The 24,026-nt window shown below is 32.0% G+C and overlaps 1 protein-coding gene across 6 annotated transcripts in view; it reads left to right on the top strand.

Annotated features, from left to right (window-relative positions):
- LOC148610637 (uncharacterized) overlaps window positions 1-24,026 on the top strand; it is a 55,785-nt gene that overhangs the window by 18,127 nt on the left and 13,632 nt on the right. For 2 of the 6 annotated variants that reach the window (XM_088595861.1, XM_088595860.1), the window contains exons 2-4: window positions 1,939-2,146; window positions 18,574-18,731; window positions 22,898-23,041. In XM_088595861.1, the coding sequence (XP_088451987.1) occupies window positions 1,957-2,146; window positions 18,574-18,731; window positions 22,898-23,041 (492 nt within the window). In that variant the 5' untranslated portion in view covers window positions 1,939-1,956. Of the gene's footprint in view, window positions 1-1,938; window positions 2,147-7,343; window positions 7,558-9,108; window positions 9,200-13,120; window positions 13,241-18,573; window positions 18,732-21,090; window positions 21,215-22,897; window positions 23,042-24,026 lie in introns of those variants that run through there. The other 4 variants (XM_088595863.1, XM_088595864.1, XM_088595862.1 and 1 more) reach the window with 4 other exon arrangements.

Here is a 24,026-nt window from a genome sequence, read left to right as displayed (position 1 = left end):
AATGGAATGACAGAAAGTTATGCAAGTTTAAGATGAGGATGTGAGCGAATTAAGCAATAAAATAATTTATCATTCCTCAGTAAAAGGTTTTTTAAAATCGCTAGTTAGAAAATTACGAGTGAACATGGGCACTTGTTTCATATATTTTCATAAAATGTAAAAATGTACATATACAATGTACATGTACATTGTATTTGATAGTAACCAGTCATTGATTAGAAACAAGTATCCATGTTATCAACATCTAGTTTTGAGTTACTCATACTTAGTAAGTGGTTGGATTATGTTCCCTATTCTCTTACCTCAAAATGCCATAGTGCAAACCTTACATTCCAGCATACATATGTACTTTGATTGAGATTGGAACCATACTAAAAAAAAGCTTTTAAAGCTTATCATGCTTAATGTAGAGTTTCTTGACTGTACACTGTACATGTATGTGAGAAGGTGGTCAAATTAAAGTAAAAAATATATCCTTAATGAGAATCAACACCTTACTATATTTTTAATATCCTTAATTGTGTTAATTTAAAGGCTGCATGACTCACTACAGTGGGGTAATAAAATGTTGAATATTTGTGAAAAAAAATATATACACATATATACATTGTATTACTATAGTAGAAAAAATCTCTCTTCTAACAGAAGAATCAGTTAAATTTTGTACACTGTAAAGTTAATAAAAAATCAACAATAAACAACAAAACAAAATGAACTTCTGTTACTACATATACATGTATATGTATCAGTATGAAATGTTACCTTCATGCAACTTGACAGAGGAATCTACAAAATGTTCAATAATGTGCATCCTTTATGTATGAAAATTGTGTTTTCAGTTCATTCAATTATAATTCAGCTATTTCATTGGATTTCTGGGACTTTTAGCTTAGGATACATTTTGCATTTTTTGTATGTACATGTATGTTTAATGTTTTGCAATTAGAATCCACAATTTATTTCAAAGCTAGAAGCTTAAATAATAATGTAAATTACAGGTCTATGGCTACATGTTCATTTGGCTGTCAATCAAAATATTCACTATTCATTTATATCTGAAAATAGTGTTTATTTAAATTATTTTATTTTTGACTTTGCAAGTTTACAGTACATTTGTGTGTGTTACATACATGTACATGTATGTTCATGAGTTGGTTATTTTGTTAATACTTAGTGAAAGCCTGTGACCAGAAATTATACAGAGACTGGTATAGAAGGGCACTTTGAAGTGTTTTTCTAATGTAATGTTATCTGAACAATGTACAAAATGTATAAATAAAATTATGTTTTGCAATCTGAAAATGCTTAAAATTATAAATGCATTATGGGATACATGTAAATTTCATTTAAAGCTACATGTATGTAAAAAAGATACATCTTGTAACTCAGTGGACAATGCAGAGTTTGTCTTATTATGGTCATGATGGTTGAATGACCATTTCCTGATGAACTTAATGAACTGGACAATTGGCAAGGCCAAGGAGACTTAAATTTTCTTTTATTTCATAGGACCTACATGTACATTCATTGACATTTGTACATTTGAATTGATGTACATGTATGTATGAAAAATTAAATTTCCTTCTCAATTGTCCAGTTAACTACAACGTACATTTTGTATGTACATGTATATGTATATGTTGTACCTTCATGTACATGATGTGTAAGGCAGTTTGCAAGATAATGTACACATCAATCAAGGAAAGTAAGTCCAACTTGATATGTATAACCTGACTGTTTAACAGTGCTATTTTTTTGTAAATGTTTGTAAATAACACAGAACATATGTTATGACTGTGTACGTGTATTACATGCATTAATGTATGCAATAAAAATATTTTAATCCTGAACCTAAACTGACTCATAATCATAGAATTGAACATAACAACTTAACAAATTTATTCTTGATACAAGCAGATACTTGTCTTTTCTTTTCAGAGTCTGGGTGGCTGAGTTATGGCATGTTATGGCCTGTACAAAGACAGATATATATTTCAGACCAGGATAGTGCCGCCCCACCCATGGGAATCTTTAGCCGATTTCTGTCAGGATTTATATGACGCCACCCTAACTAGCAGTAGCAATAAGAGATTGATTGTGTGTTTGTCCTGTTCTGGGCAAAGCTACAAGTTTGACCTAACTGTTGGTAAGTGTTTGTCTTGTTTTGGGCGAAGCTACAAGTTTGACCTAACTGTTGGTAAGTGTTTGTCTTGTTCTGGGCGAAGCTACAAATTTGACCTAACTGTTTGGTAAGTGTTTGTCTTGTTTTGGGCAAAGCTACAAATTTGACCTAACTGTTGGTAAGTGTTTGTCTTGTTTTGGGCAAAGCTACAAATTTGACCTAACTGTTGGTAAGTGTTTGTCCTGTTCTAGACAAAGCTATAAGTTTGAACTAACTGTCTGTAAGTGTTTGTCCTGTTCTGGGCAAAGCTACAAGTTTGACATAACTGTTGGTAAGTGTGTGTCCTGTTCTGGGCAAAGCTACAAGTTTGACCTACAATGTAACTGTCGGTAAGTGTTCGTCCTGTTCTGGGCAAAGCTACAAGTTTGACCTTAACATGCTTACTGTTTGCAAGTGTTTTACATGATATGAACAGTTCAGTGTTCTAGCTACATGTACATTGTAGGATCTGAGAATAAAGGGCATGGGATGAGTGTGTATTGGGCTAGGCATATACCATGGAACCACAAATTTCTAATTTTTCAAATTAGCACCTTCCATGAAAAAGTGAATTATGATGTGAAATATGTTCATGCTTACTATACATGTACATGCAAGTTAAAATTTTACCACTATACCAATTGATCAATATTTATGTATGTGTTGAAATTATTGGTACATGAATGTGTTATTGAACTCTCTTGTAAATGTGACATACATTTACATGTATATGTTCATGTTTCATGACTGTATTGCAATTTTAACTATGGGACTGGGTATTAAAAATGTTTCAAGTCTTTTTTATACAACCACCAAAATTTTTTTTACAACAATTGGTACATGTATGGCACTGTCATCATCATATATGTGTTTGGACCTCGTCATCCTTATACACTTTTTTTGTGCTGTATTTGAGTATTGGTTGATCTTTATAAATTCTTTTAACAATGTACAAACTACAAATGAAGGTTGGTATTGATTTTGGGGGTTATGGTCCCAATCCTTTTATTTAGAGTTACATGTAGGGCATTCTTCATTATGGTAAAACACAAAAATTTAAAATGTCAGCTTTTCAAACAACTTGTCAGGCTTACAGCTGTATTTTACATGTACATAAATGTACATATAATATAGAATCCAGGCATTAAAACTTGTGCAAACTTTTGAATGTTTCATGCTGTTAAGTATAAATAATTCATAAATTTAATTTTGGGTTTTACTCTGAACCCCATTTAAAGCCTAATTTAAGGCCAGGCGAAAACAATTGTCTGTTTAAGAATACCCAACCTACCCTATTTTTTCTGCCTACCCTAGCACATTTATATTGATTTTTTACTAAATGAAATGTTGCTATACTATAAATTTTTAGTTGAGCATGATTAAAGTCAAGAAATCTTCCCATACAAAATAGAAGTGACTATATGAAACAGTCATTTTTATGGGCCTAAAAAGTAAAGTATATTTTTTGTAATTTTAAAATATGAAATACTTTTTCCTCGGTTTCTTTCAACAGTATCCTAACAAAACTTTCATATTAAGATGACTGGTCATATGACGTTGTCATTCAAGTATATTCATGATTGAATAGAGGTGAAGCCAGAAATTTATAACGAGAGTGGATTTCCATTGCAGTATTTTTTATAAGGGTGGGCATAGGATATTATTTGCTAATTTTGCCCAAATTGTGCCCAAAACAATAGTTCATTTTATGAGGTTTTCAGACCAATAGGACCACCCACTACTGATTGAACATTTATCCTTTCCCCAATTTTTCCATCTGTTTTGTATAAGACATGAATGTACATGTAGTTTTGAAGAAAAGAAAGCCACAACATACATTTATATTTTGTACATGTTTTCATGGAATAAGTTTAACATTCATGATACCTGCCAACATTTGAAAATGTCCATAGCGGTTTTAAATGGCAGAAATTGTCCTCAGCATCAAAGAAAGCCATATCAGGGACCTCCCTGTATGACATATCAGGGGCCTCCCAATTATTTCATCAATGTATTGTTTTCTGCTTTTTTTTGGTTTTTTTTATGACAACACAAATCTAATGCACCACTTTTTATACATGTATGTGTGATTGTTAATTGTGGTCAATACTGCTCTTTAAAAAATTATATTTTGAAGCTCTCATTGCAGATCTCCCCTGCACATATAGTAATCGGGATCAGAGGGGGCAAATTGTGCCTTTTATAACATTCCAGCTGAAAAGGTACCATTTAAATAACTTTTTACAAAGAATGTTTAAGAATGGACCATTGAATTTCTTAATATCATTAAAATGGCCCATTTTCAAAATTTTAATCCTTATAACACTTGTCAGGCATGTACTGTTTACTAAAACTGGAAGTTTGGTACTGACTAAATAGGACAAACTTTAATATGTATAAAATTTACCATTAACTTTCCATTAACACAGGCGTTTAACTTTATTTTTATTTTTATGAGTGAAAGGTACTGGATCTCTCCTAAGTTTCAAAACAATTGTCCACTTTGACAAAAAATCATAAGTTCACATTAAATGTCAATTGAAAAGATTGCAGGTCCTGGACACAGTTACATGTAAATAAAGTTTTAAAGGTCCTCAGAACTTGAGGGTCCCTTACCATTATTAAGGGTTTGTCCTTTCTGAATTAGCATGTTCATTCAGTTTCCAATTATTTTTATAACCAGGCTGTCACAGTGTGTAGGATATGATAAGTCCTGCTATTATGGCTGCAATGTATATATACAAAAAAAATCAGTGATATTCCCAAGTGGCGTATTATGTAAATTTTGGTTTATGGTATGCATGTTCATATGCTTGTACTATATAAACGAAATATATGATCATTAGATAAACATGATTATGATAATATTTATGATGAGACAGATCATAGAAGTTGTCAGTGTTACACTATGTACAACATATAGATACTTCTACTGGACAGCCTTCAGGTAATATAGTACACATCAAAGGATGAAAGACACTTTTCCTAATTTGTACGTTCATAAATGCACGTTCATGTAATCTGACAAATTAGAAACCTATTTGTAGTCTACCTCAAAGGCCAAAAATGTGTAATTATTTGATTCTCAAAACTAAAACTTGCCGTTCTCATTTGAGAAATAGAATTTTTTTATGAATTTTATGATCATACTTTTCAAGTCATGTTTTTTTTTTGGGGGGGGGGAGGGGGTTAAAAAAAACAGTGAAACCTGTCTATACAGAACCCATTTTGGACTTATAAATTGGTTTGGTTAAACAAGTGTTTAATATACATTTTAATTGGTATAATTGGACTTTCAAAAGTGTCTGGTTTAGACAGGTCTTGGGATTTTGCATGGTTAATTCCATTTCCACATGTTATCCTGTGTGTAAGATGATTGTGCTGTTTAGTATGAGTGTCTGACTTAATGCTGAATGCTAGATAGTGCCAGTATTTTTCAGCCATAAACTGTATGCATAAGACAATTAAATATTGGGGGCGCTTGTGGATATTTGGAAAAACTTTGTTTGAATATTGGTACAGTATATTGGAAATAAAAAAAATATTGAAATTGAGATTTCAAGCTAGTAGCCAAAAAAAGTTTTTTAGCAAAATTTTTCTAGGCATGTCTCTTAGGCATTTCCTACTGTAACTTCACCAGTGTTCTGGTGTTCAACTTTCCCATCACCCTGGCATAAGTATTCTGGAATTCCACTTTCCTATCGCCCTGGTATAACTATTCTGGAATTCCACTTTCCCATCACCCTGGCATAAGTATTCTGGAATTCCACTTTCCCATCGCCCAGGCAGAAGTATTCTGGAATTCCACTTTCCCATCGCCCTGGCATAAGTATTCTGGAATTCCATTTTCCCATCGCCCTGGCATAAGTAATCTGGAATTCCGCTTTCCCATCACCCTGACATATGATAAGTGCAATTTTTGGTTAGGAAAGTTGTTTATTTGTTTAATTTTCCCTTTTGGGAAGTTGAAGACTTGAATTTCTGAATGATTTGTTAAGTTCAGAAAGCAAGAAAGTTAATTCTTTATTTGGAGTTTATCCATGGTAACCTTAATTGTAAAACTTGTCCACTTTCTAGGTTATTCTAACGCATTATAGTTTCACTTTTTACACTTCGACTCGAAAGACGCTCTTCCATTCTGTTTTCTGATGGGGCAAATACTGTTAACTTTGTAGCGTTCGAAAAAACTGTATCGAAAATTTAAATTACGTGCCATGTGTTATTTCCCGAATGAAATGTAGAAAATTACAAGTAAAATGAATAAATTTTACTGCGTCGACTATTGTTTTTAAAAAAATAATACCTGTTTTCTTTTCAAATCACCTCTAAATTTCTATAATTAGAAACAGATCTCTACTCACATGTCCTTTGACATTAAGCTGTAACATTGAAACTTTTAGGAAAAAACAGCTTTATTTTTTGCTCAACCACCTTTAGAGTTGGTAACATGTATTTAAACTTATCATCTATAATCCTTGTCACTGGACACAATGTCTTCTTTTTCTGCAAAAGTTCATCCAGATTTCATAGCAAGATTTGGTAGTATAATCTGAATGACCTATTTAATGACCCTTACTAATTACATATCAGAATGTGTGCCATGAAGCAAGTATTATTTTTCATACATAATAGATACAAATGTAAGTAGAAGGAATTAAGTAGAGTACATGCTGGTAATTAGTTCATACTGATGTAAAAAAATAAATTATGGCATTAAGTTATTCATACATGTATTGTATTAAATACATGTACTTTCAATGGTACTAACATCTGACTACATGTACTTGTACTTGTATGCAATTGTTTGTAATTTGACAACATAAAAACTGACTTTTCAATAATGGTTATGATAAGATCAGGTAACTTTTATAAAGATTTTTAGATTTTATTACATATATATATGTGATGTCAACAGCTGGTCTGTTGAGGCCAAGTTATAGAAATTTCATAAGGCACAATGAATTATGATGTCTAATAATTTGATAAATTTCATATTTAATCTTATAGGCAGATATTTTTCATTATATTCAATTGTTTTCTTTTCTTCATTCAACCCTGTTGCTCTTAAATAAAGAAAACAACTTTAATGAATTCAAATTGTTAAAAAAATTGACAAAAATAATGACTTGTCCTTAATCTACAATTATAGCCATGTCTTCATAAACAAAGTCCTTTTCTGTTTGGCCTCAGTCAGATAACATTGAAGTTGATACACACTTTTGAAGGAAGTAGTCAGGATTTTTCAGTGTCCCTGGATCTGGGGGCCTAACTGTACCTACCCTTGGTAGGTAGGCTCCCAGGGTACAAAATGTATATAAAATGTATTTCATTGAAGGATAGGGTACAGTTATCTCCTGTATTTGCCAAGATATGGATACCGTCTTTTCAATTGACAAGTAAGTGTGATCGGGTACTAAACAATATATCAGCTATATAAGTACACAAACTTGGGTCATTGATAATAGTTCAACAGGAGTCGTGTAGGTCTTATACATGTATGTAAATAATCAGTCATGTAAAATAGCCACAATTAATTAAAGAAAGGAAAATAATTAATCACAAGAAAGATTATTTGAAAAGATTATAAGTTTCACCTTGAAATATGTAATCAGCATGACCAGTGGGTGGGTCAAGTTTTCAACAAAAAATAGGGGATCACCAAAAAAATTATTTCAGTAGAATTAATTGCCAACCAATTAATTTTGAGATTATTTGTATCTATCAAATCTGTCTGTTTCCAGTCCTTCAATTTTCCAGTCTATAGGTTGATTCATACTTAGAAGTTGCCTTTTCTATGAAACTTGGAACAATTGAATGTCAGAATGTGATCTAGGCATGTAGTGAAAAATGTACATGCATTTTATTTAATAATTTTGATTGCCTGATGCACAAATACTTTTCTTTTTTTTTTCTTGAAAAAGTAAGGTCAGATTAGAAAAAACCAGAGTACATTTTATAGCTGGCCTAGGAAGCATGCAGGAAATTTTATTTTATAAATTATTATAAAAAACAACACATCTAATTGTATGTCAATGTTTTGGATTGAGGAAGTTCAGTTACAGTTATTATCAATTAAAGGGGTCATAGGTCAATGAAATTATTGCAGTGACTTGCAATGGTATATTAGAGTGTATTTGGAGATATATTTGAGATTGTGAAAGTATGGGACTAACATTTAAGTTAAAGTGTTCAATTAATCAGTGTAAGAGAACTCAAGTAAGAAATCGGGAGAAAAAGATTGACCATATTCCACCATAAAAACGTTTTTGTCAGGTTTTTTTTACGGATCGGTCAGGCTATGTCAGACAAATTAATTTTTTATTTTGCCTTAACTTTCCATATCGGATTCTTCCATTTTCTCACTGAGGAAATTGTGGAAGGGCATAGTTGTGAAACCATACGTCTGTCCATCTGTAACACCCTTGTGAACATCAAAGAATCAACATCCTGTAATGAATTGTGACTAAACTTGGTTAATATACTTGAAAGAAAATCTGGAATCCTGGAAGTTTCAATGTCATAGATCCAAGGTTGAAGTGGGACCTCAGTATCAACTCTTTGTTGTCACGGTAAAAAAAATAAAGGTTATCAAGGTCACATAGGTGTACATTAAGGCCAAGTTCACTTACCAATTGGATTTTGCATTGTACTGATAAAAAACCAATTTTTTTTTTTTTTTTTCAAAAGTAAGAGAGTTCAAGACATTTTTTTTCTAAAGCTTAATATTTTACTTTTACTTTAAGTGTTCCAGCAGATATACAAATATGCATTGATACATAAAATACCATTGAGGTCAGATCTTTTTGTAATTCAGTTGACAAGTTCATTTGTTTTTTTCTTAACCTTCATCACTTTGATATTATAATGATAACAGGTCAATTTTCAATGAAGATAATGTATTTCCGGTTTAAATCTTTTAATCCCCCTTTTCAAGTCTATAAATAACTTTTAAAAGTTAAAAGACATTTAAAGATTTTAAAGGTCAATATCTTAGTTTGTGATGTAATTTGAAGATGAGAACATCCCCTCATCACAACAGTAAGTGACACTTTTTTAATAATTTCAAGTATTTGTTTTTGTGAAATAATAACTTTTTTAAATCAAAGGCTTTTACTGCCATTTTAACAACACATGTTTTTTGGTACATTTGTATATTGCAATACCAGTTTGAGCCTTTTTGCGACTAGCTTTAGACTTAAGCAATAGATATGTAAAAACTAAAGACTTGTTTAAAATTAATGGTAGTTTTTTTTGCTTAGGTTGGAGAAAATGTAGAAATATAAATGGATTTAGATCAGGTTTAAAAGGAGAAAACTTTTTTTCTGCTCAGACTGAAATACATGTAGGTTATTGCATAATCTAAGGTACTTTGTACATACGCTTTTGTAGTCGACTTCATTCAATGAAGATACACACAAGTACGGCTTCAAAGTATAAATATAAACTCTTTTAATCATATCCCTATGCTAGAAACTCAAAAACCATGTTGAACTGTCAGAATTACATGGGTTTTCAAATTTACCTCAAGAGTGAAAAGTTTTGGACTTTTTTGCACCTTTAATGAAAGGTTCTCTGAAGTGTAAGTCCTCAATAAGAGTAAATGCAAATATGGTAGGTCAAAGATTTACATGTAAAATAATGATATATGTATTTCAAAGGTCCTGCATCATAAATTGAGTGTTCTGAACCTTGGACCAGTGCAAATTTAAACCCCTTAGATTAACAAAGATAAAATAAACTTTTGACAATATTATTTTGAACCTTAATTTTCTTATTCTTAATTATCTTGAGTTTTCTGAGTTGCAGGATGCAGCAATCGTTTTTTAAACTTTCATGTACATGTATGTTCAAGGTTGGGTCATTTGGAGTCAGGAATACTTTCAACTGTTGTTCAAAATGAATTTTAGAATATGTGAATTAATTTTTTTTATTTAGGAATTTGAATTCTCAAATTTTGAATCAAATTTTGATTGAATTTTACCATTGAATTTGACACACATGCTCAAAGCACCACTGTGACTCTAAGTTCTTAACAGAAAAGAGCCATTGGTTTGCTTTTAATGAAGGAATAAAAGATTTCCTTTGACTTCAAATAATTTTAATATGTCTTCTGATAAATGTATGAAAAAAGGGGCTAATAGAGCCAACATTCCTCTTAATTTTTTTGATATTGAAGTTTTTAAAGTTGAACTTAAAGAAGACTATGTTCTATAATGTAATCGTTAGAGGAATTTATATGAGTGCTTATTTTATATTACCTGAAGCATTTTTTCTTTATATTAATTTGGCCCCCTATTGATTCTTCAGAGCAGTTGGAGTTTTTTTGTAACTAAGAAATTCTGTATTTTTTTTCTCATCTGAGATGAAAGTGGCAGAAGGGGAGACTTATATGTAGGTATTGTTTTAAGCAGAAAATCTTCAAAGTTTCGAAAGAATTTGTCCATTCCGACTGCTGACTATGAGTGCTGGAAAGTTAGTTTCATTTAGATTTCTAAACTTAATTAACTTTTCAAAAAGCCTAGAAAACTGCTAATTAGTCTGTCACAATGACAAATGTCATTTTTAGTCATTTTTTAGCCAAAATTTGTAATTTTTTTAGCCAAAATTTTGACTAGGATCATGTGTATGTTGAGAGAGACATGTATCTGATTACACAGGATTCTAGAATACTCAGACTGGAGCAACCACAAAACTTTATAAAAAAACTAAGACAAAAAACACCTGTCTGAGAATGTGCCTAACTTCCATGGTAACTCCAATCAAAGTCTTTGAAATTGGTAATGCCTCAAACAAAATTTTCTCAGACTTGAGTGGTTTCCAAATTTTGTGGCCATTGGGCCTGGTGTCTGAGTAGATAGATTCTAGAATGTTCAAGTGTCAGTTAACATGCTTATTGAATACTGTGGATGACTGTCTGATTGCCATTTTTTATGTTGAATACACAGGTATCAGATAAGACTTTTTTATCATTAATTCTCAATTCTTTCAAACTTTAAATCACTGACTGGTACATTTGACTGCTAGGCATTTTTGGTCATGCTAGTTTGTGTACTGCACATCTGGAAAGTTAAAGATTACTGTTCAGTAAAAATTAATTTGTATATCCTATTTGAATTGGCATATGTATGTTTGCCTGCTTGGTATAGCTTTTCATTTCTGTTACAGTGTTATTTGATTCTAATTAATAATGGTAATCTACATTTTGCACCTAACTATTACTTCAGAAATGTCACAATTTAGGCTTGCAGCCATGAACTTAAAATAGTTTCAAAGTTGTTTTTGTTTCCATGGCAATGCTAATTCTGCATATGATCCTGCATATACTCTTCTTTTGAAGTGGGGCATCATTACAATTTGTAACAAGATTACTCACCTTGAAGTCATCACTACAGAAGTTTTATAGTCGCCATCATGAACTTGTGGATCGTTACGATGTATCCATCTACGCCATGAAAACTGATTTGTTCATCGTGTCATAGTTTTCCTTTCCTCTTTTGTCTACCGTGGACTAGACTTTTTATGAGCAACTCGGTGGGTGTTTCTAGAAAAGCAGAGGACCCTCACCATACAGGTGCACCTGGTCCATGCTCCCAGTTTTTATTGGACTCTGAGTTGCTCATTTGCTTTTGTTACTTTGTATGTATTATTTTAGTTACTTCATGTTCTTTGTTGTGTATGTCTGTTTTCCATGTTTGGTCTTTGTCCCTGGATTGCTTTCTTTTGATTTCCGCTAGCACCTTGGTTCCCTTGATTACTCTTTAGAATTAATCTTGGTTTATCAATTTCCATAGGTGTTATTGTGCAAATGTATATTTTCATAAGAATGTTGTATTTGATGTTGTGACATTTAAATTATATGGTGCATGAAATACATTATTTCTTAGCTAATGCTTTACAGTTGACTCTGTCCAGCTTAGTGGCCATGCCAGCCAAAAATAGGTGAACCCTGCATACACACCTCTTTCCATTTTGATATGCTTATCTATTAGTTGGGAGAAAATATCAATTCTTTCTGTCAAATTTGCATACTTTTTTTAAACATCTGTATTTCTTTTTTCACTTAAATATCCAGACTTAAATTTATTTAATTTTTTTATTTTATGCCCATGAAATTAGTTCAGATAAATTGTTGATCAAAATGGTCCTTTATCACAATTTTCTAGCTGAATCACTGTACTTCTCAGGCATTTTAAATGTACTTGTATAAAAATAAATGCATGTGGGAATGCCCTAATAATTTAGGCAAAACAAGCTTTCAATTAGTTAGATTGCTTCCTTGGTGCATCAACTTGGCAAGAAAACATATATTGTTTTCAATCATTATAGCAGTATTCTTCTTTTACTTCACAAAAGGTATGTTTTTTTTTATGCTGGCATAATTCCTATAAGTATATTTTTGTTTTACTGTGTACAAGATCGCTGATGTAACACTTTAATGTGCTGTAAGGGTCTCAAGGGAATCTTTATTGAACAGATGCTTTTTACACCCATGATTGATAAGACCTGATGTTTATAATTGAAGTATTTATAGATTGCAAAAATTATAGCATTAGCATATGCTACATTAATGATTCCATTCTTCTCTGGGAAGTGTAAACAAATAAAGGCTGTTTAAAATAGATTATAAAATTGAACAAAAATAGACTTTTTATTGGAGATTTGTAAAGAATTTGGACTTGTGGAGTACATCATTATGTGTGCATTGATCTAACTAGTGCCGGTTTTGAACTTTTAGAACCTAAGTTGTGAAGCAGATCAACTTAAGTCATCAAAATGTGACCTTTAAACTTCACTTTTGAAGAGTTGACAGGTGTGTGATGTTGCATTGAATGTGAAAATGTTACCTTTGGAGTTCAAGAAGTTACAAATTTTGAAATGTTTAAAAGTTTTTGGAAGTTACATGTAACTGTGTGGAGATGCCAAACTTAGGGTAGTGGTTAGAAATTCGAACTTTGATAGTTTGCACCTCTTTCAACAATATGAGTTGTTGTGAGTGCTTTGGACTGATGGAACCAGAGCTGTATATCTGCTCTTTTGAGGAGGCCATGTTTTTGCCAGAAAGCATAGTATTTGTGACAGGTGAGATCTGTTTTGGCAGATAAACAACTAAGTTTTATAAACAATGGATTTTTCTTACGAAATATAGTGTACTATTGTTGATAGTAATTTATGATTGATCTAGCCCCCATATCTGATCAATGAAGATTCCTAGCATATTACATCTGATGACCTTAGTGACAGCACTGTGGTAGTCACTTTAAGACTTAGCTGAGAGAAGTCACAGCTTTATCCATGCACTAAAGCCTGGAAACCTTTCTGAACTTGAACTGAATTTCTTTGGCACCAAACCCATGTTGGCCTTCTGAACTTGACCTGCATTTTTGTGGATTAAAACCCAGGTTACCCTAGTCTGAACTTGTACTTCATAATTTCTGTGGCATTAAGCCTGGTGGCCATTCACAACTTGACATGATATGTGTCATAGTTTTCCTTTCCTCTTTCATCTACCTTGGACTTTTTAAGAGCAACTTGCTGGATGTTCCTAGAGAAGCAGAGGATGTTTAGCCTACTGGTCCATGTTCCCAGTTTTTAGTGGAGTAAGGATGTTCAGCCTACTGGTCCATACTCCCAGTTTTTAGTGGAGTCCGAGGATGGTTAGCCTACTGGTCCATACTCCCAGTTTTAGCGGAGTCCAAGGATGTTTAGCCTACTGGTCCATGCTCCCAGTTTTTAGTGGAGTCCGAGGATGTGTAGCCTACTGGTCCATACTCCCAGTTTTTAGTGGAGTCTGAGGATGTTCAGCCTACTGGTCCTTACTCCCAGTTTTTAGTGGAGTCTGAGTGTTACTCTATGTGTACTGTTTTGGTTATTTTATGTTCTTTTTTTTTGTGTGTCTGTTTTCCATGTCTGGTTTTTGTCCCTGGATTTTTTATTTCCGCTAGAATCTTGGTTCCCTTGATTACTCTTTGACTAACAGATTGTACACACATGTACATGTACATTTTATTAGACACTAAACCCTTGACAGTCGTTAGAAGCCCTTCTGAAGTATGCCATTACTTTTTGACACTAAGTTCTGGTAGCCCTTCTGTTCTTGGCCTACACATACATTTCTTTTTTTAATTGTTATTTTACAGCCTTGGTAGCCTTTCTGAACTTGGACTGCATTTAGGAAAGATACACTGCAAATATTTTAAAATGAAACTACACAGTTTTGGTCACTTATAGTAAACCATTTAGATTTAAGCACTGATTGACATTGAAGAATTCCCCTTATAAAGATAACATAAGAAATTCTTGACTCCCAATTCATTGTTTCAGAGTTTTTGAGCTTAAAATGAGGACAGGCATATCTATTATTTATTTGATCTTCAACTCCATTGCAAAGGTAACATTGTGAGAGAGTTTTATTTTGTTGTTTGTTTTTGTTTTGTTTTTTTTTGTGCAAATCATAAAAAAACCTTTGCTTCAGCTACAATATCTATCACATGAGTCATGTACCTAAGACAATCACACTTCCACTTAATAAATATTGGCATTTTATTTGCAACTGTTAGTCTGGAATAAAAGGAACAAAGGGTTATTATGAAGGAATTGATGTTTTCCATGCTAACACAAAGAAATAAAGATACATGTACTTGTTTATCACATGTATTACTTAAATCAACCAGCGCTCTATGTGATATTAAAGGTGTACAGACGAAGTGAGGAGAATCATTCAAGAGATTGACCAGTGTTCAGACCTGAAAAGTGCTTTTATTATTCTTTCCTGTGTTTACAAAGCTAAAAAATGATATTTTTAGACAGATTTTTTTTTGATAAACACAAGGAATGAGCCTGCACAAACTAGGGGCTAAAAGTACCATTCTGGAAGTGTAGGCTCAAATATTTGTTGAGGATGTAACAAGGTTTTCAACAGAGGGGGCACAAGGCAAATTTCAATGCTTCACTTAAATAAAATCATCATTTAAAAATTAAATTTTGTTTTAGAACTTAAACAAAACAAAATCTGATTTCACCTGTTCAAATGTTAAATAAAAGTTATTGAAATCCGTGGATGTAAGTAACAGTCCAAATATTTAGCAGTAAGACTTGTACATGTAAAAGGACCAATCATTTGTCATATTTGTTGCAATCACTTTCATCATGTCATTTTATCTAGTTTTTTTGTATTCTGTTTTCCCTCCCAATTTTTAAGGAAAGTACATGTAAGTTCTCTTGATGAATGATTAGGTGGTCAATGTACATATATAGGTGTTTTTAGGTAGTTTTTTACAAATTTATTTGAGCTGTGTCTTTTTATGCCCCACGCAACAAGTTGGTGGTATATTGGATAAAAATGTTATGGTCTGTTCAAATTTTCTCACGATTATTATGACTTCCAATACATAGATTGATTTCAAATTTGGCATGTGACTTTATATAGATGGGACATATGTTGTTAGCCAGTTTGGTTGCTCTCGGATATCAACTTCCTGTTTTATGTAATTGCTATATCAAAAGTTGGGGTGCGGTGTGCAACTTTATGTTACTTTGTAGCTAATAGCCATAGGGCTCCTCATGGTACATTTTTCAGTATATTTGTCCATAGGGTACTATGATATTTGTTTTTCACTTCTTTATACCTAAGCTCCAAAGGAAATGGGTATACATTTCAACTCTTGTCCGTATTTCTGTTTCCCTGATCATCTGTTTTTCCATAACACTTGATTCCAGCAACTGCTCATCACAATGGCTTGAAACTTTAACACATTCCTACTGTAATTATTCCATAGGGTTGAATTAATTTTGGGGAAAATTTGACAACATCCTGTTTTCCCTGAGGACTTTATTTTCCTTATATCATGATTAAAAGCTGGGGAATCACTACTGAGCCATGGTTCACAGATTTCATGTTTTTCATGAATACATTTATCTTAAAATCACAAACGCAGTACCCACAATCATAAATCATAGAATCCTTGGTTAACTCAAAATATATAAATTACCATCTGCTATGATGTAGGTGTGCATGTACATTTTGTAGTTACAAGATCGTGATCAATATAAAATTTCACGAAAATCTCTAAATTTCTGAAAAGGTGCAATATCTTCCCAATACTCCTCTGAAAATTTTTACAGCAGTAATTTATGAAAACTGTATTACAATTTCATGTTTATATAATCTTTTTGCATAATATTTAATGAAAAATCAATTTATAACTTGATGAAATAATATTTGTGTAACATATTGTGAAGCCAATGTACCAATGGACTGGGTCCATATTTGCATTATCAAAGTAAATATTACAAATAATTATTTTCTGTTTACAAAAATCTTTTTATATTATTCTAAGGTGACAAGAGCGCTATTGTACATGAACTGCAATTTCCAATATCGCTTGATTTCAAATGAAGTTTTTTAAGGAAGAAAATTAAATATTATTTGTTTAGAAAGTAGTATTTTTTAAGATATATTGAATTGGTTCAAGAAGTGATTGAAATAAGTTGATTTTAGTGAATCACACTTACAGAGTTTTAAGTAAATATATTTTCAATGGATGTGCCATGTTAGAGGAGAATCTTAACATAGGAAAAATAATAACACCTAAAATAATATGCCAGAAACCTTAATTACCAGTTTGTATCAAAATGGTTTACATGCTTTGAATTTTTTGTGTTAAGGGAGATAACTCAACATTTTAAAAAATGTTTATGGCTGAATATTTTAAGTGAAGTGATGATATGATCTTATAAATTGACTTCAGAATATTGTATTTTGTATTATACAATCACAAAAAGGTTTGCAGATGTATGTTACTGCAATGTCTTCATTTTTTTGTTGTCATCTTTTTTGATATGATATTCCATCATACAATGTATTTAAGCATTGTGGCATTGAAATGTTTTATTGCTACATCTGTTCTAAAATATTGTCAGCAAAATTTTCAGAACCCTCCATAGGAATTATTTGTTAAATATGAAATATTTTGGAGTTATGCTTCATATTTGTGTGACTTATCTCTCAGTCAAGCATTCACATCTTGTGCGTAGGGATGGTGGGGGCATATGTGATATGATTATTGATTTTCTAGGAACTTGACCTTTCAGAACAGGAAAAGATCACTTCCATTTTAACAGGAAATAAATATGACATTATATAGTCAATGTCAGTTTGGATACAGGAAGCTAGAAAAGATGACCACGACTTAATCATACACCATTTTACATGTAGTTAGCATTTTTCCTATTTGTACATCTGTCTTTTTTGTTTCCTGTTTTCTGTTCTTGTTTTCTTACCCTTTGTTTACAGGTTGACATAGTTTATGATTGGTTATTGAAAAGACTTATTGTGACACATGAAATAATATCATAGCCTTTCAATAAATGTTCCATTTATTGAAAGTTTTTGTGAAAATGTGATCTGTAGATTCTCTTCCTTTCATTAATGACTGTGATGCTCTGTAAATTAATGGTTGACAAACAGTTTGATGGATGATTGTGAATACCATTACTTATTACTAATCTCCTCATGTAACCAGAAATCTAATAAGCAGTTCTCACTCAAACCAGGTGACCTGATACAAATGTATATAATTTCTGATTTCCAATATATTCGAAGAGGTTAAAATTGGTTCACAAGTGTTATGAAAACTTGTAAGTTTTCATAACAGGCATTTGTAAGATTAAATACAGTAAAATCTGTCTGAACAGAACCTGTTTTAGACTGAAATTTGTTCAGTTTAAACAGATGTTCTGTTTACACAGGTTCAAATTGCTTGTATATACATGTATATGTTTTAATGGAAGAACTGTCAGACAAATTTGATTTACAAAGGTTTTTGGTTTATTCAGGGTTTGGTTTAGACAACTTTCACTGTAAAGGGGGAATTATTGATTAGCATGTCTATTGCAATCTTGTACATTTCACTTGCATTGAACAGTTATTTCTTTGACCTTAGTGTTAGAGATCAGCATCCTTTAGTTGCATTTATTCCTTGCTGGGAACTTTTTATTTAATGTAATTGACGTCAATACCAATTGGTTAATTATTTGAAACAACAAAATCTTGGTTGAACTAAGTAGATCTCAGATTCAAAGTTTTTTTTTTAAATGTTCAGATTAAGCCAAAAGATGATACTTCAACATGTAGCTTGATAAATGAGTTTGAAAAGATCTTCAAAATGTGGCAGTGCTAGATCAGACTTAATGCAAAAATTATTTATGCTCCATGATTTGAGGTGATATTGTCTGCTTTGTATAAAGCTGCAAATGCATAGTTTTCTTTAGAAAATTGTACAAATTCATCAAAAAAATATGATGTGCAGCTATCTGAACATCTGGTTTTTTGAGGACAGGCTGGCAGAGAATTTTTCATATATATGATGTGGTGCTTATTTGATCAGTATAACTAATTTTCATTTTCTTTTCAGCTAAGTCTGCTACTGTGATCTGTGCTGTGGGGATCAGTTTTGGTCTTGGTGGGTTCATCTTGTACAAACTCTACTGTCGATTTATTCAGCCACTCTTCAGGAAGCCACCAAAGAAAAAGAAATCTAACTCAAGGAATGCAAGCAGAGAGTCTACTAAGGTTGGTAAATTTACACTGTTTATTCTTCTGTGGGTTCATAATCTGGGACATAACCTATCAGAAGCTTTTGTTTATATTTTGAAACCATTTTATGTACACTGTTAACCAACCTATTCTCATGAATATTTATTTTCCCATTTTAAGATATCTATTCATATTCAGCGCTCTTTACTTTCACAAATTACACTTACAATCATTCCATATTAGGGGTACTTACTTGCGACAATTTATATTTGCAGTTATGTAGCATAGCACATGTGTATATGCTGAACCCCATGATGACTAGAATAGCTTTAACAGGCCTTTCTCCACAATTACACCACTATGATTATATATTTATATATACTGTAGATGTATTTATTTTCGCAGTGTACTGATTTTCACTTTTTTTTTAGTGTACAGAAAGCTGCGAAAAATAGTACCCGCGAAATGGGTTTTAAAACCATAAAGCAGTAATAATTTTGTTGGAACCGTGAAAATAAATACATATACAGTAGTAGCATAACTCAGATTTTTAGGCCTATGCCCCCACAATAACAGTTCAAGGCCCAAAGTGAAATATGTTTACCTTAAATTGATTTCAGATAGCACTGTGCTTAAAATTATAGAAGTGTTGTATGCTGATACCCCAAATGCATTGCATTTAAATTTAGATATATACTGTTCTCACCAATCAATGACCCTCGACAAAGGAATCAAATTAGATGATCTGAAAAAAAATCAATTAGCCCATGATTAATGTAATATGTACTCCCACGTATGGTATGTCCACAGAAAATCTATAGTTAAGTAAATTTAAAGCATACCGTTGTTAAGCATGTTAAGTCAGAATTCTGTCTCTGGGTCTTATCATGGTCTTTTCCAGCTCTGTTAAGTTTTTGAGGGATCCCCCTTGAAGAGATATGATGTCCCTTCTAGAATGGTATTCATGCTACCTAATTCCTTAATACTTATTAAGAAGAACAAGAGGGACTCGTAAAATTCCGATCTGAACCAAATTCATGGAGAAAACATTGGGTCCTGTTCCACATTACAGCTTGGTATTCAGACCCTATGTTCATCAGGACATTTTATTGTAGTTGATATCTTAATCTGTCATTTGGCCCATACCTTTAATGAACTTTGAAGTGAGTCTGACGAAAAGGTAGTACTACACAGGCATGATATTGCAGGGATTAACCTGGGATGGGCCCTTTCAATTTTACAGAAAAATGTGTCGAGATTGAATTAAACTGGTCATTTATTTGGCTGGGCTCCTTGATAGGGCACCAAAGTATACTGTTTTTTTCCCCTTATGACAGTATTAAGTGATTTCTGGCCCATCGAAATTTTGCAAGGGCCCATCTCTTTTTTTTCAAATGCCCCATTAAAATCGTGAATATTTCCATAGGCTACAATATAAAATGGGCCCTTGGCTAATCATAAGGGCCCATAATTATCCAAAGCCAGGAAAATACCTGTATTGTAACTGCTTATTGGAAATAGTGGGTAAATATCTTCACCACTGGAAACCTAGAGTGAATTGTGTGGGGGACTTTTCAATGATAGGAACTGCTTGACAAAAATATATTAAATTTAAAAAAATTTGAAAGTGAAAACAATGCCAGTTTCTTGGATTATTTGTTGGAAGACTCATTACACCTTTCCTTGAGGTTAGGAAAATACCAAAAAATTAATCACACATACTCCCCAGATATTTGAATTGGAGTGCTGGAAGTCTATTTTGGTTGATTTGATATCCAGATGAATGATATGGTTCAAGCTACAACCAAAAATGTATGGAATCAATAATTAAATGACTGGGGCCATATAAGAGATTGAGTGCTTACAACAAAATGTTCGTCAGAAAAAGCTATCTGTATATGTAAAATGATTCTGTCGACAGCCTGAACACCCTTTAAAGTTATTGTTTATCACCAGCTACTACTGTTGGTATTCAAGGTCACATGAGCAGTTTCCTGCAATATTTCTGTTTGACTGTTGGCTTCACCTTGCTAAATTGTATATTAGTATACTTAAAAAAAAATGAGTCATTTTGACATTTTTTTTACCATGAAATAGCAAACTACAAAAATAAAACATAAAATCTTGAACCAAGGTTTAAATTGAAAACCAATGTTCATAGAATATTTCTGTTAAAGAAATTTGTTTTCAGGGTTTAGGTCAGAGTCAGGTTGTTAATTTTAGTGTAAAAAAGGAGTCTTTTTTTATACTTACATAGAAATGAATAGAAGCTTCTATGTAAATACATGTACATGTATTTGAAAATATATCCACAGACTTTATTAAAAAAAAAATAGTATCTTTTTTTTACAATTTTGATTAAAAAGGTTGAGTTATCTCCCTTATGTAAACAACAGGAAGTGTTATTAGTCAATAATTTTATAATGACTATTCTGTGTTGGTCATGAGATTCGAGGGACAAATGAACGTCCCAGCTAACTTTAACCGTCAACACCAGGGACTATTCAATGAAATAGACGGTAGGTTCATGACAGCCTTTGTTAAAAATATTCACAAGGGTTATCCAGCTATGATTTTATGAATATTGATTTAATCCTATGTGAGAAACAATGGGGATTTCAATCTTTCAGTTTCACATGGGAAAAAATGTGTTATGACTCTTAAATTTAATTGTAAATTTTTGGTGTAATCTTGTACCTGTCTTTTTTATCCATATGGACTTTAAATTTACTAGTATAAAATCTGTGAATTAAGTTAAACTAAAAATTAATCACAGAACATTTTGCATGTGCATATTTTGTTTATATCGTAACTCATTCTTAATTTTGTTTGAACCATTCATAAAATTTACAACATGAGGGTAATGATTTTTTTTTAATTACCGTAAGTTGAGAAATACCATGATTGTTCTGATTTTTAAGGTACATGTGTAATTGTGATAAAAGAGGAAGTCTGAGGAACATTTTACACTAATACATGAAACTATTATGATATGTACAATTGTATTGTGTGGGAATGTTTTGATTTTTTTTTTAATCATTAGATTTAGAAATACTGTAATTAATTTAATTTTTATGGTTGATGTGATAATACAGGAACAATTTTACTATTAAACATAACATAATTACGATATATTGTTAAACGGCCCTCAAACATTATAGATGGTGTATCCTCTTATCCTGTTAAATATACATTTCATAGGCTTAAAGTGTCAAGAGTGGACTTTAAATGTAAAGAAAACATAAATCTCAATTGTAAGTGGATTTAATCCGATTATTGTCTGTTTTTCTTCAAACTGTAACTTTATGTAATGTTTAGCTCTCAGATATAGGTTTATGGATATGTAATACTTGTAGAAGGAAAAAGAGGGACATTACAGTATGATAATACTTGGAATTGGAAAAATATTTCAAATAATGATGAGGAAATTTGATTTGACAGGCACTAAAATTGCTTTAGATTTGTTTATATTAAAATGCATTTTGGTTTAGTTTCCTATTGTCATTTTTTTTTTTTTTTTTTTTTGTGGAAGGGGGGGGGTGATTTTGTCCCACAGAAAATATTATTTATGGTGTTTGGAAATCAATTTGTTTGTCTGTTTATCTTTTTTTGCAATACAATACCTTAAAATATTTGATTGACAGTAGTGAATAGGTAACTGTATTGTATTTAATAAATATTCAAAAGCCAGTAATGGTATATTGATGTTGACAACACATAGCAGAGTTACATGTAGTATGTGTGAAGGGCTTTTAAATATGCAACCATCAATAAAAAAATAACAAAAACAAATCTCCATGTACAGAACAGTCATTTCTGATGTAATTGTTGATTTGCATTTATTTTTTTTTAATAACATCTGTGCATTAATGAACAATTTGAAGGATTTAATTGTGGTGTTCTTATATCCTGAGATTTTACATCCAGTGAAATTCAATGTTGACATGAATGTTGCATCAAAATGAAACTTTACAAGGCTTTTCTTAACAACTTGAGAAAATGCAGTTTAGAAATAGTTTTGCAACAGATTCAGAATTAACTTATAGCCTACCAAACTACCATAGTTTTTTTTTATGAAATGCTGTGAAAAACGCATTTGTTTTATACGGCCTGACATAGAAACAAATTCTTTATATGGGATAACTTCTGTGACAATTTTCAAAGAAATGAAAATATTTGATTTTACATGTAATTGTTTACAGAAAGTTGATGGAAGTGTTGGTGGGGAAAACATGGGGAACTCAAACTCCAACAGACCAGAAACCTCAGCTTATTTCAGTCCCAAAACTGGTGTAGATCTCCAAGTTGGCAGAAAATCTAGAAGCAAAGACAATCTACGCACACAGGTTTGTATATACATGTGCCTCATATATACCACTGGACCATTCTGATAAATTTTTAACTCCTTCAGGTTGGACAAAATCTTGTATCCTGGTATTTCAAGTATTTTTATAGTTTGCTCTTTAAAGCATTGGCTGTCTTTGTTTCTATATCATAACATGTACTGAAACATAAGACTTGCTACAAGCCTCTTTCTGACCTCTTTTTCATTTATCATTTTTTTTTAAAAGTGTCACATTTAAAGAGAGATACATGTAGTGTACATTTTATGGTATAGATTTTTTTCTACATATACCTGGTAGCAACCATGGAGAAGTTCTATCAGAAAAAAATCATTTGAAAAAAGAATTCTTAGAGAAAAACTAGCAGATTAGTCCAAATAATTATGCGGTCTTGGGAGGCTAATTTTTATTTTGCTTATTTGCCTCCTTTTGAGGCATAAACATCAGATTAAAAAAATGTCTCAATGAATATCATGATTATCTACACTAGTAGCATATCTACCTGATGGGAACAATGCAGCATTCAGTATTCAGTCTGTTCTTGGAATACCCATATTTGCAATATTTATACATTTTTTAATTTCAACCAATGAAAATTACTTATTGCTAACAAAGTTGCCAAGAGATATTCTAATACTACTGTCCATTTTTCCATGTGTTCATGTGTTCCTGTATGTGGTATGTTTGTCAAACATGGTATTGTATCATAATACTACGGTACAACTCCTACCGATTGTGCCATATTTGTACATGAAGAGAAGTAATCAAGGAAATCAAGATTCTTCCAGAAATCAACAGAATGTAATCCAGGGACAAAGACCAGACATGGGAAACAGACAAACACAACAAAGAACATAAAGTAACTGAAATATGCATACAAAGTAACAAAAGTAAATGAACAACTGAGATTCCACTAAAAACTGGGAGCATGGACCAGGAGCACTGGTAGGGTAAGCATTCTTTGCTTTTCTAGAAACATCTGCCGAGT

Source organism: Perna viridis, chromosome 8 (genome assembly GCF_037379345.1).
Source record: "Perna viridis isolate PV_CMFRI_1.1 ecotype Kerala chromosome 8, ASM3737934v1, whole genome shotgun sequence".
NCBI lineage: Eukaryota > Metazoa > Mollusca > Bivalvia > Mytilida > Mytilidae > Perna > Perna viridis.
Note: the sequence above shows the minus strand (reverse complement) of the source record. Positions and strands in the feature narration are given on the sequence as shown.